Consider the following 19,429-nt stretch of genomic DNA (forward strand, 5'->3'; position numbering starts at 1 on the left):
AAAGTGCAATCTTATCTTTAAATGACATTAAAGTTGCTTTGTTAAAAAAAGGTTTTTTCTAACCCTAAAACTATCACTCACTAAACCTAATCTTAACTTCAATACCAAACCTAACTCTATCTGTAATTCTAACCCTAACCCTGAGAAATTTATCTGACTCTCGGCCACCAGAGAGATTCTGTGGTCATCTTTTTGCCCATTGTGGCAATGTGTCCATTTTTGCAAACCATAGTTGAAATATTGCTAATTTCTGTTAGAGACTTTCTGTGTTATGTAAGCAACAAACTGATGGTGGTTTACTTTCACTTTTGCAACTGAAGTTTAGCTTAAGCACAGATATTTGGAACTTGTTAGATTCAAATAACATTCCAATAACATATTCTTTACTGTGCATTTTGCGGTTCTATAGGAAATCAGTTAATATTTTAGATTAAGCCTGCTCTTAATTACTAGTAAAGCTTGTTAGTCCATGGCTATCTGCCAAACCGGTCAGCCTCGACCTTTGCATATCAATCAGTTAATCAATCAGTCTGTCTCTCTGTCTGTATGTCTGTCCAATAAAGACTACAGTTCAGTGTCACCTCCCGCTATGTAGAATTATTTCCGGCCATGAATGCACTCAGCTGCTGCTAGGTTGAACAAGCTTTACTGAACATTGCCAAAAATTCTATCCAACATAATAAGAAATGATTGCACACAACTTCCATTTGAATTAGCATGTAGCATTAGTGTGTTTTTTACCTGTTATCTCATCCTGCCTTACAATTACACCAAACTACAATACTCTCTGAACTTTCTGGAGACTTGTGAGTTTTTCATTGGGATTTTCTTCTCTATCTCTGTCTCAACTCTCTCTCTCAAGCTCAACTTTACTGAAGTAAGTTGAAGTGACAGTTCACACCACAATGGGAAAATGTCAGTAGAGCTCTAAGATTGACTTCAGCCATGCTACAGTGGCTAGTGGTGTAGGCTATGACATTGACTTGGCTTTCTAGCAACAACAAACCTAGCACCAATTAACTTTCTGCTTAGCATAGAATTCTCCAACATTCTCCAACATAACCTCATGGAGCATGAATAGGTCAGATGAGCTGTAATATGCAGTGTGTTAACAATTTGAATATCTATACATAATCTACATTCCAATCATAATCAACAGTCCAAATACAGCAGGACTAATAGGTATTATCACAAAGATACCACAAAGAAGAACAACATGGAGAGAAAGCATGAGAGAAAAAAAAATATACTAGGCTTTTCCTCCAAAGTGTCAAAACAAACTTCTGAAACACCTAAATGTCACTTTGGATGTAGTTCACAGATAATAACCTGTAAGTGTTTTTTGACTGCAGAGATGCGGATCTGTTTCTTTTGGAGTCCCGCCAGCTATGGGCAGTGGAAGAAGGCTGGCTAGAGTTTGACATCACAGCCACCAGCAACCTGTGGGTTATGAGTCCCCATCACAATCTGGGTCTACAGATCAGTGTGGAGACCAGCAGTGGTAAGAGACAGGACAGGAGCTGATCTGGGTTTAAGCTCTACACTTTTTTGTAAAAATCATCAACAGGCTTGCGGGTAAGAGGTTTGGTGATTCTATACCTCATATAATTATCAAGCCAATTATGTTCAGTAGAGGGGCTGTCCAAACCTAGGATGAAGAAAAACTGTGCTATGCAATGGTCATTCTGAATCTCAAAGTTCTCTGGACCCTGTGCATTTTCTGTATTTCTTGATGTAACATATCACATATGTTCATACATTTTTTTTTTTTCAATTATTTTTTCAGGACCTTCATTATCAAGCTAAATCACACACTAGTTTGACAATACAAAGCAAGCCCTACAAAATATTTATAGACCAGTAGGCATGACAACGCACACACACACATGCACAATTAGCATATTGGCATGATTTAAATTCAAGAGGTATTTTTGTTTTCTTGCTATGCTATTTAAATCATACAACATAGTACAGTATATCTACCATATGTACCATATGTTTGATAACAAAACTAAGCAAAAATATGAAAAATTATTATCCTTTTCTTCTAATTAAAAAGTGAATAGAAAATATCCTGGTAACACTTTACTCCTGGGTACTGGCCAAAAGGATTTCTGACACCTACATAAGCTCATCATGACAACAGACATAACATAAATGTTTATAAATGCAGTACCACTGTCTCATTTTCTTACTGTTACAAACATAGATACCATATCATCATTTAAAATCCACACTCTTAACCAAATTTCTCTGGATGTTTTAATATTTATAATTTGATAAATGTGAGAAATCCTGATAATATGCTTATATTATTGCCATTGAAACACATGACCTCTAAAGATTAAATGTTATTTTTGACACTTTTTCCTTCTTCATAGGACAAAATATCAGCCCCAGAGAAGCAGGTTTAGTGGGCCGTGATGGAGCTCTGGAGCGGCAGCCCTTCATGGTGGCCTTCTTCAAGGTGAGCGAGGTCCATGTCCGCACGGCCCGTTCCACAGGAAAACGCAGACAGCAGAGCCGTAACCGCTCCAATCATCCACAGGAGGCGCACAAGGGCCCCGGACACACAGGTTGGTCACCTCTACTATTGCCTAAACCTAAGCCTAATCTTCAGACCACTTCCCCATTTTTGGCAATGAAATGACATGCTAAGCAGACTTGTCTTGTCAATGAATTGTACAAGTAGCAATACGTTGGATCATCTAAATGAAATTAAAAAGAGATTTGGCGTATTTTTAGTAAACATCCCACCACATTCATGATATGTCATCATCCCAGACACTCATTATGATGACTGTCGGTTCTGAATAATTTTCCTCAGAATACCACAAAGGAAGTTGAGGGAAAGTTTAAAGGGGATAAGATATTATGCTTGGTTTAAAATAGCTACACTGTAAATTGTGCTGACTTAATTTTTCTTGGTTTATTTTATTTTTTTGTTGAATGTACTAATGCAAATCTTGTAATACCCATTATTTCATCTACAATTCCTTAGTTACTTAAATAACAATAGTTAACATGAATTCATTTGAGTCCTACAGAATCAGTTTTGCTGGCTTGTGTTAATTATCTCTTATTTAAGATACATTTGACATGATGTTATTATTCTTACCACAATGGTGTTTTGTTTTTAAGGTGGTTGCTGCCCATGAACTGGAAAACAGTCCTCACATATGACTGACTTATATTGTTTGAGCCTATTCTTTATTGTGACAAAAGCTTCTGTCTATCTATTCATCCATCTATCTATCCATCCATCCATCCATCCATCCATCCATCCATCTTTATTCAGTACCTCCAAATAGTATTCAACCCCCTGCAGATTTTACAAAACTACTTGCCTTCAAACTTTGAACAAGAGTAGCATTTATTAACAGATGCCTAAATATTACACACAAATAAAATCAGTTGCTCAATTACCTTATAATACATCCATCCATCCATCCATCCATCCATCCATCCATCCATCCATCCATCCTTTTTCTAAGCCGCTTCTCTGTCAGGGTCGCGGGGGGGGTGCTGGAGCCTGTCCCAGCAGTCTTCCGGCGGAAGACTTATAATACATTATAATACATTTTAAACATAAAAATTAGGATCAATAATTATTCAACCCATAGGTTTAATATTTTGTGGAACAACCCTTGTTTGCAATTACAGCTATTAATAGTTTTTATTAGACCCAATCAGGCCGGCACAGGTCTCTGGAGTAATCTTGGACCACTCCTCCATGCAGATCATCTGGACTTGGATCTTGAGCTCCTTCCACAGGTTTTCTATTGGGTTAAGGTCAGGAGACTGACTAGGCCACTACAACAACTTGATCTTTTCCCTCTTAAACCAGGCCTTGGTTTTCTTGGCCGTGTGCTTGGGGTCGTTGTCTTGTTGGAAGATGAAATGACAACCCATCTTAAGATCCTTGATGGAGGAGCAGAGGTTTTTGGCCAAAATCTCCAGGTGGGCTGTGCTATTCATCTTCCCGTGGATGCGGCCAGATGGCCAGGCCCCTTGGCTGAGAAGCAGCCCCACAGCATGGTGCTGATACCACCAAGCTTGACTGTAGGGATGGTATTCTTGGAGTCGTATGCAGTGCCATCCTCTCACCGAACGCTCCGGGTGTGGTTAGCACCAAAGACCTCGATCTTGGTCTCATTAGACCAGAGAACCTTGAACCAGTCCTCCAAATGATCATGAGCAAACTTGTGCATTTCACATGTCCAGGCCCATCTACTGTCCAAATTTCACAATGCTAAGTGTGCCAAATGTGTAAACCTGCAACTACTTGGAGGCAATATATGTGTGTGTGTGTAGTAGCTAATCAGCCAATCACATGGCTGCAACTCAGTGTATTTAGGCATGTAGAGGTCATCAAGACGCAAGATGCTAAAGAGCAAACTGAGCATCAGAATGGGGAAGAAAGGTGATTTAAGTGACTTTGAACATGGCATGGTTGGTGCCAGATGGGCTGGTCTGAGTATTTCAGAAACTGCTGATCTACTGGGATTTTCACGCACACCCATCTCTAGGGTTTACAGAGAATGGTCCGAAAAAGAGAAAATATCCAGTGAGCGGCAGTTGTGTGGATGAAAATGCCTTGTTGATGTGAGAGGTCAGAGGAGAATGGGCAGACTGGTTCAAGATGATGGAAAGGCAACAGTAACTCAAATAACCAACCAAAATCTCTGTTTCCAACACCTTGTTGACAGTATACCACGATGAGTTAAGGCAGTTCTGAAGGCAAAAAAGGGGTCCAACCTTTTACTAGCAAGGTGTCAAGGTGTACCTAATAAAGTGGCTGGTGAGACACACACACACAGTATCTCACAGAAGTGAGTACACCCCCGACATTTGTGCAAATATTTTATTATATCTTTTCATGGGACAACACCATAGAAATGATACTTGGGTATATCAAAGTAGTCAGTGTATAGCTTGTATAGCAGTACAGATTCACTGTCCTCTGAAAAGAACTTAACACACAGCCATTAAGTCTACATGGCTGGCTACACAAGTGAGTACACCTCACAGTGAACATGTCCAAATTGTGCCCAGTTGTGTCGTTGTCCCTCCCTGATGTCATATGACTCATTAGAGTTACAAGGTTCCAGGTGTGAATGGGGAGCAGTGCTGCCAGCGTTGCTGCAGACTTAGAAGAAGTGAGAGCTCAGCCTGTCAGTGCTCAGAACTTACTTAATTTAGTAAAGGTCTCAATAAATTCTTATAATATACTCACATTTGCCAAGATAATCACACTCATGTTTATCTGCAACTACACTCATTTCTCCTGTATCTCGTGTATCCTTTTGTGTAATGCTGTTTCTCGTAAGGAAGTCTCCTGAACCACAAAAGAACAAAATTTGATGATATTTTACCTGTGCCTTCTACTCATTTTTTCATGTCCCTACTTGTTCCTCTTCCTATACTTCATTTGATTTGCTAATTCTTCTGACAATATTAATTTCTGCAAAAAAGCTTTACACATAAATTTCACAGTGGGCATTTCTAGAATATCCTTGGAACGTCTGGAATCATTTATTTTTGTGATAGTTCCTTCAGGTAGCCCCAAAACTTGATTGTTTGAGGGTGTGAAACCTAACACACAGTTTTGGTAATAGCAGGGTTACTCAATGAGTTTTGTGCATGTTACACAATTGCCTCTCAGTACTGAGCTAGTTTGGACAGCTCTTGATGGGAAAGAGGTTTAGGAGGTCTAAATCCAGAATCTCTGTTTCCCATTACATCACGGCTTTGAGGTGGTCTTTGTGTTTTGTGGGAGCTGGGCTTGGGAAGGACCAGATGGCTTAGCACTAATACTCACTTGATCCAGTGCTAATTTAGCATTTGGGAGCGAACTGCATTGGGTCTGAAGGTTAAATCTGTAAACGTGCATTTTGCGACACGCGCTTGCGTGCTGTGCCAACATTACAGTATAAGGAAAGTTGGTACAGCTCTCAGCTAAGGGGGATAATTTATGATCATTTTTGATCATTTATGAGCTGATTTGTAAAATGGTGAGAAAATCTGCTAAGAGTAGAACCAGAGAAAAATTGCTCAACTGTTGCTCTTTGATGGCTCAAGAGTCCTGGATGGATAATCTGAGCATAATGTGAGACTTTCTTCATATCTCTACTAAAACTCAAGAGAAAACAAGTGAGATTACTGGCCTCTTTTGCTGAGGAAAAATGTCTGAGCGAAAGGAAGCAAAGGTCTCCTATCTCTTTCTATTTGATCCTCATGTCTGTCTAAAAGAAACTACTGAGATATTAAGGATATCTCTTTATTGATTTGGGTTTCCTAAAGGAACATTTTTAGCTTTGTTTCTGTAGAAAAGCTCATATGCTGAAGCAAAATCATGTACTATAAATGTTTTCATATTCAGATTGTAAACCAGCCCTGTTTACATTCATAGGTTGGTTGACTACAAGTTATTTATATCAGTCTTCTCAGCTCATACAGTAGTGGCGAAACTCGAACCTTCAGAAATTTGCAGGCTATACGTCATGGGTAATGAGGAAAATCTGCTTAATTTGTCTTGTAGGATTGGACTTTATATAACCCAAATTCAGTCTTATTTGCCTGCTCCACTTGGGATGACTAGAACGTAAATATTTAGATTCAGAGCAGGAAGTTGTGAGGCCCGTGTGATAGCAGTCCCTCTGTGACTCTTGTTTAGCTGGCATATGGTTCCAATACCACATCACACTTCTCAAAGCATACAGTGACAGCCTGTGTGTTGTGCATCTTCCCCATATTAAGACACACAAGACAACAATAGGCTTTTGTATCTTTTCTTGTATCTGGAATGCTAGAGGCCTGACTGCTCTTTTAGAATCTTTGCAGAATGATTTTCTCTGGGGATCTGTTCCCAGTTCATCCCAGAACAGAGGGATTATTTAGCCTACAGTTAGCTTTGACTGTCTTTCACAACTTTGTATATCTGCAAAAAAAAAAAAGAACAAAAAAGCACCAAACACGTTTAAGGATAATTGCTGGTTTGCGTTGCAGCGGGAGCTGGGCTGGCCCTCCGCTCCAGAGAAGTTAACGACCATCTAGCTTTGCTCAAAGAGGCGTTCCTGAACAAGACCTGTAATTACCTCAGGACCGTCATTAGCCACTGTGCTAAAGCGTCTGACAGAGCTAACAGTATCGCTTAAAGAATTATAATAACACACCACTGTCCAGCTGCAAGGTTTCATCTGGGCCACCCTCCCGACCCTTGGCCCCCACAGCCCCTTGCCCCCCCCCCAGCCTTCCTTTTGTTTACCGTCGGCATAATTAGACATCAACGTGCTCCGGAGAGAGGGGCTTAATAACAGCAGTGATGAAAGACAGGAAGAAAGATAAACTTCACATGGACGCAGACGACAGTAACATTCCCTTTCAAGTCTTCATGGGAGCTGAGAGACAGAGAGAGAGACAGAGAGAGAGAGACAGAGAGAGAGGGCTTTAGGGCTTCTGTTCCTTCTCTTTAGATGTTCCTGTGTAGCCAGTGCGTGTCACTCGTCTCATTCGTGTGTTTGACGTGACGTCTGCCCTGTGGTTGAGTAATTGCGGGTCAACCTTTTTCTCACAAAATGGCCAGCAAACTGCTTGAGTAACTTGACCCTTAAAGTAATAATCCAATCAAATTTCTGTGTTAGGTATCTGTAGTACAGTCACATGCCATTGATGATTACTTTCATGTACTAGGAAAAGAAAAGACCTGTTGACTCAATTTATTTATAAGAAAAGTCAATGGGCAGGTGCAGAAGCAGTGAGTTTCGAGTTAATGGGTTTTCTGTTCTTTAACCAACTACAGAGAAATACAACAAATTTTGTTTTATTAGGCCATTTGTTTTCTCTGGTTTATATTATTATTTATTTGGGTTTTATAGCCTCTTAAGATTTTTGCATTCTCCTTCAGGAAAGTGATTTATAGTCACTAACCGGGCCCAAGATTTTAGAGAGTAATAAAGATAAGTGTTTATCAGTGAGATAGAAAGCTCAGTGGTGCCTTAGCATACTGGGATCAGTATGCCTGCTTTCTCAGGCTGGGGGTGAGGTGGGGAGAGGTACAGGCAGAGTATACAGGGGCCTACAGGGGGCCCAGTGGGCCCAACTCTCAGCAGTAGGTGTGCGGCATTAAATTTTTGTAGGCAGGAATGGGAGAGGTGCTTTATGAGGTACCACAAATCTGGCCTTTACACTCAATGAAACAGCACCCTAAATATCTGCTTTATTTCTCCTGAAGAGCTCCCTGACTGTAAATACTGGCAGCAGTAAAAAGTAAAGAGGTAGTTAAACAAAATGTGCGTATGTCTACTATTATGTTTCTCCCCATGGTCAGTCATTTAATTTGAGGCCCAGTTCTCTCATGTACACTGACATTAAAATCATGTATAAGCCTATGGTTTTAGACTACACATTCCCACAGTGTGTATACGTAAAGTCTTCCCATTATAGGGCTTTGGATAAGTGTTTATTCGTGTGGGTGTATGTGATTATTTAGGTGCTGTGGTAGTCTAAGATGGGGGTAGGTGGGTTAGTGTGAAATAGGGCAAATGCAAAGGATCAGGGGGAAGGGGGACCCCCAGGGGCATGCTGGGCAGGCCTTAGAAGCCGTTCCTACGTTCCTACTGGCAGATTTATCTCAGTAAATATTTACCCTTGGCAGGCTGGATAGAGAGAGAGGAATACAAAAGGCAGTCTCATTTAAGGGTCTACACATCAAGGCCTGAGGCACAAGACTAAAATGTTCATAGGCTTGGAAATTTCACCACTGTGCTTACAGTTTGAGCCCTTCACTCAGTCAAGAAATGGGCAGAGTAGCCTAATCAAGGAAAAGTCTTCTGTATTGAAATAATGACTGAGCAGACGTAAAAGTATACTAACAAAACAACTTCAGTAAGAGAACAAAAAGAATCAGTAAAAATCTATCTATGTAGAATCTCACTGGAGCTGCTTAGCCCAAGTTTGTCAGGTAATATTCTATTCTTTTTCGAATCTTTTTGGTGGAAACCAGAGTTTGATAATCCTGCCTCTGGTAACCCACAGCATTGCAGTGTCAACTATTCCTTGACTCAACACACCTGTTGCAGCTCATCTACTGATGGAACCGTTCATTACCTGAATCAGGTGTGTTTGGGGCAGGGAATAGTTGAAAATCTGTAGCTCTGTGGGTTGCCAGGACTAAGATTCAGAATCTAGAATGAAATGTTAAAGCTTAGACAATTCCCTGGAGGTTCTAGCTAGTTAAGGTATTTTAGTCAGTTTTAGGTGGTTGTGAGGTTGTTGCTATAGTACTGTTCAGGTATCCAAGGTTATTGCTAATATGTTGATTGGTGGTTGCTAGAATGTTACTAGGTGGTTGCCATGTTATGCTAGGTGGTTGCTAGGCATTTGCTTTGATGTTCCAGCTGGTTGTTATGGTATCTCTGGTGGTTGCCAAGGGGTTGCTAGGTGGCTGCTATGGTGTACCAGGTGGTTGCCATAGTGTTGCTAGGTGATTGCTTAATTTACCACCTAGGATGTGGTTTTGTTGGTAAGCAGTTGATATGGTTGACAGGTAGTTATGGGGCATTCCAGGTAGTATCTGTCCTATCCTAGGTGGTTGCTAGGTTGTTGCTTTTATCATGGAGACATAAGAAGGGCATATAAAAAATCGGCAACAAATTTCTACTATTCCAAAGAGTTAAAATCTGAATTTAAACAGTTGCTATATAGAAACTGTACATCCAGTCCAAAAAGCTGTATACAAGTCCACAATTTAGCTCACATAATCAGACCACATGTTCCAGAGTGTTGACTTCTCCAAAATTGTGGGATAAGAAATTCTAATTCATCCCACAGAGAAAAAAAAATAAATCCAATAACAATAGTGTTGCAAGGCCCAGTTACTAATCAGATTTATCAGCATCCAGACCACAATTTTCATGACCGAACATGTTGAAAACAGATCTCATATTCCTGAAATATAAAAAGAAACAGTGGAGGTCAGGTGTGAGCCTAGAATTTGCAGACACCTGGGGCTCAGCCTAAAATGAGATGTTCTTGTATAAATTATGTAAAGGTTTATGAAATCACAATAACAATAAAATCAGATCTTACTTTGAGGGGTCATGCTCTGTTAATGCCATTCTATTGAAATGTTTAATATGACATTACTATTATTAGTTTCACAACCCTGAGGGAGGAGTGGCTTAGAAGATGTGTGTGTGTGTGTGTGTGTGTGTGTGTGTGTGTGTGTGTGTGTGTGTGTGTGTGTGTGTGTGTGTGTGCGTGTGTGTGTTGGTGTGTGTGTGTGTGTGTGCGGAATTGTTGCAATGTTGCAACGTAATTATAATTGTTTCCTGCATTATCTCCACTCTCTTAATAATCATCCAGCTGGTCGATAAATTGTCTAATTTACCTTTATTCCAGGCCTGGAGTGGGAATAGCACTTGCAAATGAGGTTGCTGACCTCTACAACCCTAAAGCCAATATAGTTATTAGTAGGACTGTCATGATCATGAAATTTTAACTTTATTGAGCATATCGTGGATGTCGGTCTGTAAAGAGCTAACTACATATTTAATTAAAAAGTGAGCATAACTAGTCCTGGTTAACTGGATTTAGTTTGGATTAGCTAGCACTGATTGTACTGTCAAATAAGTACTGCGCAGTTGCACAGAATTATGTGTAGGGTCAAGCAAAGCTCTTCTTAACAAGAGTGAAGATACAGGCAAAGACCTTTTTGTCTTTGTTTTCATAAACATGTGTCTCAATAAATGCATTTACTGCTTTCTTTTCTTTACCTTTTATTTGCCTCAACACTCTCAATTTACATATTGTTTGTTGCAGTATAAAATGAAAATAAAATAAAAATCTAATGGCTGTGAAAAATTTTTGCAGTGTTATTGCAGTATTGCAGTATTGTCATCTCAAATCATTGTGATTGGGCATATATTTATATATATATATATATATATATATATATATATATATATATATATATTCTGTTTTTCAACAGGAATGATCTAAAATTACTTGGAAAAACATGTGGTTCCTTTGACTGTGGTTACTTCTGTAAAGTTACCATTTTGGAGACAGGAGGTTTTGAGCAGCGATATATATATATATATATCCTCTCCTTGGATCACCACCTTATCGTGGTGGAGGGGTTTGCATGCTTGAATGATCTTAGGAGCTATGTTGTCTGGAGCAAAAGCTCCTGGTAGGGTCTCCCATGGCAAACTGGTCCTAGGTGACAGGTCAGACAAAGTGTGATCCATAATAACCCCTATAAAGACACAAAAACAGGACTTGTGTACCCTGCCCGGAACAGGGTTACCGGGGCCCCACCCTGGAGCCAGGCCTGGGGGAGGGGCTCGCCAGCGAGCGTCTGGTGGCCGGGCATTTACTCATGGTGCCCGGCCGGGCCCAGCCCGAAGGAGTTACATGAGTCCCCCCTCCCATCGACCCACCACCAATGGGAGGGGCAGTAGTAGGGGTTTGGTGCGTTGTGGATCGGGCAGTGTCCGAAGGCGTGGGCCTTGGCGTTCTGATCCTCGGTTGCTGAAACTGGCTTTTGGAACTTGGAACGTTACCTCACTGGCGGGGAAGGAGCCTGAGTTGGTGCGCGAGGTTGAGAGATACCGGCTAGATATAGTCGGGCTCACCTCAACACACAGCTTGGGCTCTGGGTCCAATCTCCTTGAGAGGGGCTGGACTTTAGTTTTTTCTGGAGTTGCCCATGGTGAGAGGCGGCGGGCAGGTGTGGGCTTTCTCATAGCCCCTCGACTCGGTGCCTGTATGTTGGGGTTTTCTCCGGTGGACGAGAGGGTAGCTTCCCTACGCCTTCGGGTTGGGGAACGGGTCCTGACTGTTGTCTGTGCTTATGCACCGAACAGCAGTTCAGAGTACCCAGCCTTCTTAGAGTCCTTGGGAAGGGTGCTTGAAAGTGCTCCTCCTGGAGACTCTATTGTCCTACTGGGGGACTTCAACGCTCACGTGGGCAATGACAGTGAGACCTGGAGGGGTGTGATTGGGAGGAATGGCCTCTCTGATCTGAACCCGAGTGGTGTTCAGTTTTTGGACTTCTGCGCAAACGACAGTTTGTCCATCACGAACACCATGTTTGAACACAAGGATGTCCATAAGTGCACATGGCACCAGGACACCCTAGGCCGCAGTTCAATGATTGACTTTGTAGTCGTGTCATCGGACTTGCGGCCATGTGTTTTGGACACTCGGGTAAAGAGAGGAGCTGAGCTGTCAACTGATCACCACCTGGTGGTGAGTTGGATCAGGTGGTGGGGGAAGATGCCGGTCAGACCAGGCAAGCCCAAACGCATAGTGAGGGTTTGCTGGGAACGTCTAGCAGAAGAACCTGTCAGATTGATCTTCAACTCACACCTCCGTCAGAACTTTGACCAGATATCGGGGGAGGTGGGGGACATTGACTAAGAATGGGCCATGTTCCGTTCCTCCATTGCTGAAGCGGCTGACTGTAGCTGTGGCCGTAAGGTAGTTGGTGCCTGTCGGGGCGGTAATCCTCGAAACCGGTGGTGGACACCCCAGGTGAGAGATGCCGTCAAGCTGAAGAAGGAGTCTTACCGGGCATGGTTGGCCTGTGGGACACCAGAGGCAGCTGGCAGGTATCGACAGGCCAAGCGATCTGCGGCTTCAGTTGTTGCCAAGTCAAAAACCCGTGTATGGGAGGAGTTTGGTGAGGCCTTGGAAACTGACTTTAAGTCGGCTCCGAAAAGATTCTGGCAAACCGTCAGGCGACTCAGAAGGGGAAAGCAGTGTGCCACTAGCACTGTATATAGTGGAGATGGTGTGCTGCTGACTTCGACTGAAGACGTCATTGGGCGGTGGAAGGAACACTTTGAGGACCTTCTCAATCCCACCGACACGTTCTCCAGTGAGGAGGCTGAGTCTGGGGACATGGGAATAGGCTTGTCCATTACTGAGGCCGAAGTCGCTAAGGTAGTTAAGAAGCTCCTTGGTGGCAAGGCTCCAGGGGTGGATGAGATCCGCCCTGAGTTCCTCAAGGCTCTGGATGTTGTGGGGCTGTCTTGGTTGACACGCCTTTTCAACATTGCGTGGACATCGGGGGCGGTGCCACTGGATTGGCAGACTGGGGTGGTGGTGCCTCTTTTTAAAAAAGGGGACCGGAGGGTGTGTTCCAACTACAGGGGAATCACACTTCTCAGCCTCCCTGGCAAGGTCTATGCAGGGGTACTGGAGAAGAGAGTCCGGCTTATAGTCGAACCTCAGATCCAGGAGGAACAGTGCGGGTTCCGCCCTGGTCGTGGAACACTGGACCAACTCTTCACCCTCTCCAGGATTCTGGTGGGTTCATGGGAGTTTGCCCAACCAGTCCACATGTGCTTTGTGGATCTGGAGAAGGCATTCGACTGTGTTCCCCGGGGTATTCTGTGGGAGGTGCTTCGGGAGTATGGGGTACATGGCTCTTTGCTACGAGCCATTCAGGCCCTGTACAAACAAAGCTGGAGTTTGGTTCGCATAGCCGGCAGTAAGTCAGACTCGTTCCCAGTGAGAGTTGGACTCCGTCAGGGCTGCCCTTTGTCACCGATTCTATTTATAATTTTTATGGATAGAATTTCTAGGCGCAGTCAAGGGATGGAGGGTGTCCGGTTTGGTGACCTCAGGGTCACATCACTGCTGTTTGCAGATGACGTGGTCCTATTGGGGACATCAGGCCGCAAACTTCAGCTTTCGCTGGATCGGTTTGCAGCCGAGTGTGAAGCGGCTGGGATGAGAATCAGTACCTCTAAATCCGAGACCATGGTTCTCAGGCGGAAAAGGGTGGAGAGCCCTCTCTGGGTCGGGGATAGGCTCTTGCCTCAAGTGGAGGAGTTCAAGTATCTCGGGGTCTTGTTCACGAGTGATGGTACAAGGGAGCGGGAGATTGACAGGCGGATTGGTGCTGGGTCAGCAGTGATGCGGGCTCTTTACCGGTCTGTTGTGGTAAAGAAAGAGCTGAGCCATAAGGCAAGGCTCTTGATTTACCGGTCGATCTACGTTCCCACCCTCACCTATGGTCATGAGCTTTGGGTAATGACCGAAAGAATAAGATCGCGAATACAAGCGGCCGAAATGAGTTTCCTCTGCAGGGTGTCTGGACTCTCCCTTAGAGATAGGGTGAGAAGTTCAGTCATCCGGGAGGGACTCGGAGTAGAGCCGCTGCTTCTTCACGTCGAGAGGAGCCAGCTGAGGTGGTTCGGGCATCTGGTTAGGATGCCTCCTGGACGCCTCCCTCGGGAGGTGTCACAGGCGAGTCCACCTGGGAGGAGACCCCGGGGAAGACCCAGGACACGCTGGCGCGACTATATCGCCCAGCTAGCCTAGGAGCGCCTCGGAATCCCCCTTGGAGAGCTGGTGGAAGTGGCTGGGGAAAGGGAGGTCTGGGCTTCATTGCTTAGGATGCTGCCCCCGCGACCCGAACCCCGGACAAGCGGAAGATAATGGATGGATATATATAATTGTGTTCAATATGTAGATCTATATATAGACAGCTATATATATAGTAAGAAACTATATATTGTAAACAGTAGATTACATTATTTACACAGCATTTTCAAGTTCATCTTTCTAATCACAGCAGCAACTAAATGTTAGCAGAAAAAGTGAATAAAGTAATAAAAAATAAAAGGGCTTGAAGACTGACCTAGCTATTGGTAGAAGAATGTTTCGTTTCATGGTACAAATTAATGTCAGGTTTTCGGTCACCTTCATTCTTTGATCTGTACAGTTGCAACTTGCAATGTTAACAGTACACATTTTATTTTTGCTGTCAGACTCACAAGTAAACTTCTACTTGAAAGAGAAAAAAACAGAAATGAAGGGCTGGAGGAGCAGATTAGATACTTGAAAATTTGGTTTGAGACAGAGCAGTTTAAAACTGTTTCACAGTCTAGTGAAAAATGTAATATTTTGTAATGTTTTTACAAAATTCTTATAATTTGGCATTTAAAAAAAGACCAATGACAAATAAAAGGAAAAAATGGCTTGCTATAGCCCAGTATCCAGAGCCTAGACGAGCCCATGCCAGTGGTGCAATTTCCTACCAATCTTTAGAACTACCACTACTTGAACATGTGCGGTACAGTGGGCAGGCACCTACACTGTTCTCCACAGTGGAAGGTGGAGTTTGCCAGGACTTGTTGCTTGCTGTTGAAATTCAGGCTTGTGGAAGATTTAAGCTGGGAGAGCTTCCCTACCGCAGAGATAAGCTATAACCCTAATCTCACACACCTTACCTAGTGTATGCACTACAGTGACTAGCAGTATCAGGTGTGGTAAATTAAGAATGCAAACTAGTGCTGTAGTTTTCATTCTTAATTTACTAGGAGAAAGGCAAGGCACTGGCTGTATCCTGCTCTAACACACCATATAAACCAGGTAATTAACTGAGTTAAATACACTATATGGCCAAAATTATTGGGTTTAGTTGTTTCAGTAACACACACTGCTAACAGGTGTATAAAATCAAGCACATACAAAATCTTCTTAGATTAACACTGGTAGAAGAACTGGTTTTACTGAAGATCTTACTGCAAGAGTATCTTTTAGCATGTAGTTTGTTTGTCATCATTTCCAGCGCTGAGGTTTTACGAGTTTCTCTGAGTAGTTTGACTGAGTTGTCCCTGTTCATGTCCTGCTTTTACATGCTCTCTGTCTAAGGCCTCTAACTGGCCTGCTTGGCACTGCACCAGGCATAAGTACACTGCACTATTTCTGTGGTCAGCTCCACATATTGTAAGGCCAGAATGCTTCTTTCTGGGCAGGGACATAAAATAACAGGAAGTGATCGCATCTGGTCAAAGCTGATATCATATGTAATGCCCTCTCATTCTCTCTCTCACTGATCCTTTCTCTTTCGCACTTTTTTTTTTATTCATGAGCTGTTTTATTTCTCTATCTATATCAAATTCATAAATGAAAAAAAAAATAGAACCTCTGTCTGGAATGCTAAGTTTCAAGGAGATGGAAAGGTGACCCATGCATTCGGTCCTAAAACTATAATTTAATATTATATTTGTGGTGTTGCAGTATTCGAGAACAACATGATATGCTTAACAACATAAAACCAATGTTTTCTCTGTGGTGTTCTCGAGTCTAGCTGTTGAGCTAATAAGTACAACCAAGCTAATGTTAGTGTAACTCATCGACTCATAGTCATCTACTCTATCTTTATTCAGCTCAAAATGGATGCCGGAGACAAGTTTTTTACCTATTGAGACAAAGAAAATAGGCCAAACTAAGGAAACAAATCTAGATTGCCAGGTAGATTTTACCTTCACTTCAGCTGAATTTACTTCAGTTGTTTGAACAAGAGTTAAAATCAGAATCAGAATCATCAGAATCAGAATGCTTTATTGATCCCAGAGGAAAATTGCAGTTGTTACAGTTGCAACCATTTATGTAAAAGAATAAACACTTTAATAATTTAAAACAGAGATAAAAAGAAATGTGCAATATGTACATGAGATTTAATTTCTTATGAATACAGTAAAGTGGCGGTGACTGTGATAATATTAAATACCTAGTATAAGGCAGTTCAAATTATTGTACCTCTGAGTTATTGCACACAATTATAATTATTACACATATGAACAATACAGTTGGGTATTGAGTTTTGCACAGATGAACCACACTTTGTGAATCACATACTGAGGGAGGAGTTGAGAGTTTGATGGCCACAGGTAAGAATAACTTCCTGCGGGGCTCTGTGGTGCATTTTGGAGGAATGAGTCTTGCACTGAATGTGCTCCTGTGTCTCATCACCATATCGTAGAGTGGCTGGGAGCCATTGTCCATAACGGCCTGCAGCTTAGACAGCATCCTCCTCTCTGACACTGCCGTCAGCAAGTCCAGCTCCACACCCACAACATCACCGGCTTTGCGGATCAGTTTGTTGAGTCTGTTGGTGTCTGCCACCCTCAGCCTGCTGGGGGAAACTGAAATAGCCAAGTTTCAATGTAAAACCCACCATCTAATGAAATCAGAAAAATCCCATCAGCATTGTGCTACTGAAAGACTACTTGTAGTACACATTCAGAGATGCAGAAAGGGGCTGCTGAGGGGGTTTTCAGGACTGCAACTGTTAAAAACAATAATAATTATAAAATTTTCTGAACCTGCATTTTCCCTGCCCTGTTTAAGTGAACACTGTATTTTCAGCACAGTGAGCTGAAGGTTTGGCCACTTTGGGGTTGTGTCACCATAGACATTATAAATGAGGATTCATGAATGAGAAAGCTCATAACATACAACATGGTGTCTCCCTTCTCTAGAAAAAAACTCAATTTAAAATACCTTCCCACATTTCTTTGTACAAGGGATGCATCAATACTTATACTGGTATTGGGTATCAGGCTGACATCGTGCTTATTTACTTGTATTTGTACTCATAAGATTTAATTGTTACCAACATTCTAATATCAGCTCATATTATGTGAAATAAGCCAAGGGTAGCTGCTGCGCTAATGAATAAACCCAGTATAGGAGGCTTTGGTCACACAGCAAAGTGTTACTGACTCCATGGAGGTTGGACACAAAGTCAGTGGTCACTTTAAATATTCTGCCTTGGAAGATTCCCACCAGGAATTCACTGTGCGATTTTAACCAATTAAACACACACAATTGCAACTGCTTCCCTAGTAGAGGGGGAAACATGAAGGCTAATAATGAGGAGCAGGAAAGTAAAAAATCCACATTTGCCATCTTTACTTTGTTTGACTGAGTAGATTAAACATTAATGTTTGAAACTGCTTTTGTGAAACAGGCTGTAGAGAGACTGTATTGTCCTACCATGTACATCACCTCCTGGCTTTCAACTTCAGTCATCAGTTCTCAAACAGCTGAACAAAACTCACTCACTCAATCAAACCAGTTAGAAGAACCTTTTTTACCACATTTGTATAAAAATGAGCTCACTTTAAAAAAAATGACATGAAATAAAACGTAAGATATTCCTGTCCCATGTTCCTAACTTTTTGTTTTATTAACGTGGAGAGACTGATATAGATGCAGTGATAATCATATTATGTAAGTTATTAATGTTACATACAATGTTTATTAATTAATAATTACGTTCAATGTTTAATGCAGGAATCATTGAATGCAATGGTACCATTTTTTTGGTCAAGTATGAGTACACGTTTTATAGTACTCACCAATACCAAGAAACTGAGCGGTGTTGCTAACACTGTATACTGAAGCTAAAAGCCAGGAGGTGATGTTTAACTTCAACCTTGTCAACTTTCAGATTTTTCTTCAACTGTAACGCCTCATTGTCAATTTTCAGAGGTCTCTCCACCACGGAATATTACACTGAATTCCACAAAAAGTGTATTGGATTGAAATTTGGAGCATTTCGATCAGTCTGTTCAATATGAAAAGTTAAAAAAGAGCTAGTGTTTTCCAGTGGCATAAATATGACCGTGACAATGTCTCTTTCTCAAGTAGTTTTACAGAAGAATCACAAAAATTATTCTTCTGTAAAAAAAAATACCAACAGGTTGTGCGAGTAAGGCAGTGACTTTGGACAGGTGCTTCTTGGCTAGGCTAATGAGCAGCACATCATAACTACACCAATGATAATCAGAACATGGAAAAAGTGATTTGAAGACTTTGTACAGATAGTCTATCAAGTTGTTGGTTTACTGGAATTGTCCATTGCATGGACAAATCACTTTAGCCAAATGCTATGCAGCTATTGCAGTAATACTAAATCAAATACACAGTCTTTGCAGGCTCAAGTACTTTTACAGAAGTGACACTCAAACTAATTACTGCATTAATTGTGGCACATGGCACTCGTTACCAGTTACTGATAAGATAGATAAGATAAGATAATCCTTTATTAGTCCCACAGCGGGGAAATTCACAGTATTACAGCAGCAGCACAGTAACAGGAGTAAGGCACTCAGTAATAGAAATGGGAAACAGTATAAACTTTATCAACATTATAAATAATAAAAATTAAAGCTAAATCTCTAGGCTATTTACAGGAAAATAAGGATAATAATAAAATAAAATAAAATAAGAGTTGCATAGGAATCTGTATTGCACTTAGCATATTGCACAATGAAAAATGTTCGCATTCTGAATGTAAGTGTATATTGTATGTGTGTGTGGTCTACTGGGAGCAGTGCTGGTTGTACAGTCTCACAGCAGCAGGAAGGAAGGACCTGCAATAGCGCTCCTTCACACACTTGAGGTGAAGGAGCCGGTCACTGAAGGAACTGCCCAGTGCTGCCAGAGTCTCATGCATGGGGTGGGAGTAGTTCTCCAGCATGGATGCTAGTTTCTTCAGCATCCTCCTTTCTCCCACTGCCTGCACTGGATCTAGAGGAGTCCCTAGGACCAAGCCAGCCCTCCTGATCAGTTTGTCCAGTTTCTTCCTGTCTGCAGTGGAGATGCTACCGCCCCAGCA

At 42.0% G+C, this 19,429-nt stretch overlaps 1 protein-coding gene across 1 annotated transcript in view; it reads left to right on the top strand.

The window, feature by feature from the left end:
* The window catches only part of bmp6 (bone morphogenetic protein 6), a 61,060-nt gene that overhangs the window by 38,441 nt on the left and 3,190 nt on the right, over positions 1–19,429 (top strand). The window contains exons 3-4 of the mRNA XM_017696161.2: positions 1,353–1,501; positions 2,382–2,576. Coding sequence (XP_017551650.1) covers positions 1,353–1,501; positions 2,382–2,576 — 344 coding nt within the window. The remainder of the gene's footprint in view (positions 1–1,352; positions 1,502–2,381; positions 2,577–19,429) is intronic.

The sequence above is a fragment of the Pygocentrus nattereri genome, chromosome 24, assembly GCF_015220715.1.
Source record: "Pygocentrus nattereri isolate fPygNat1 chromosome 24, fPygNat1.pri, whole genome shotgun sequence".
NCBI lineage: Eukaryota > Metazoa > Chordata > Actinopteri > Characiformes > Serrasalmidae > Pygocentrus > Pygocentrus nattereri.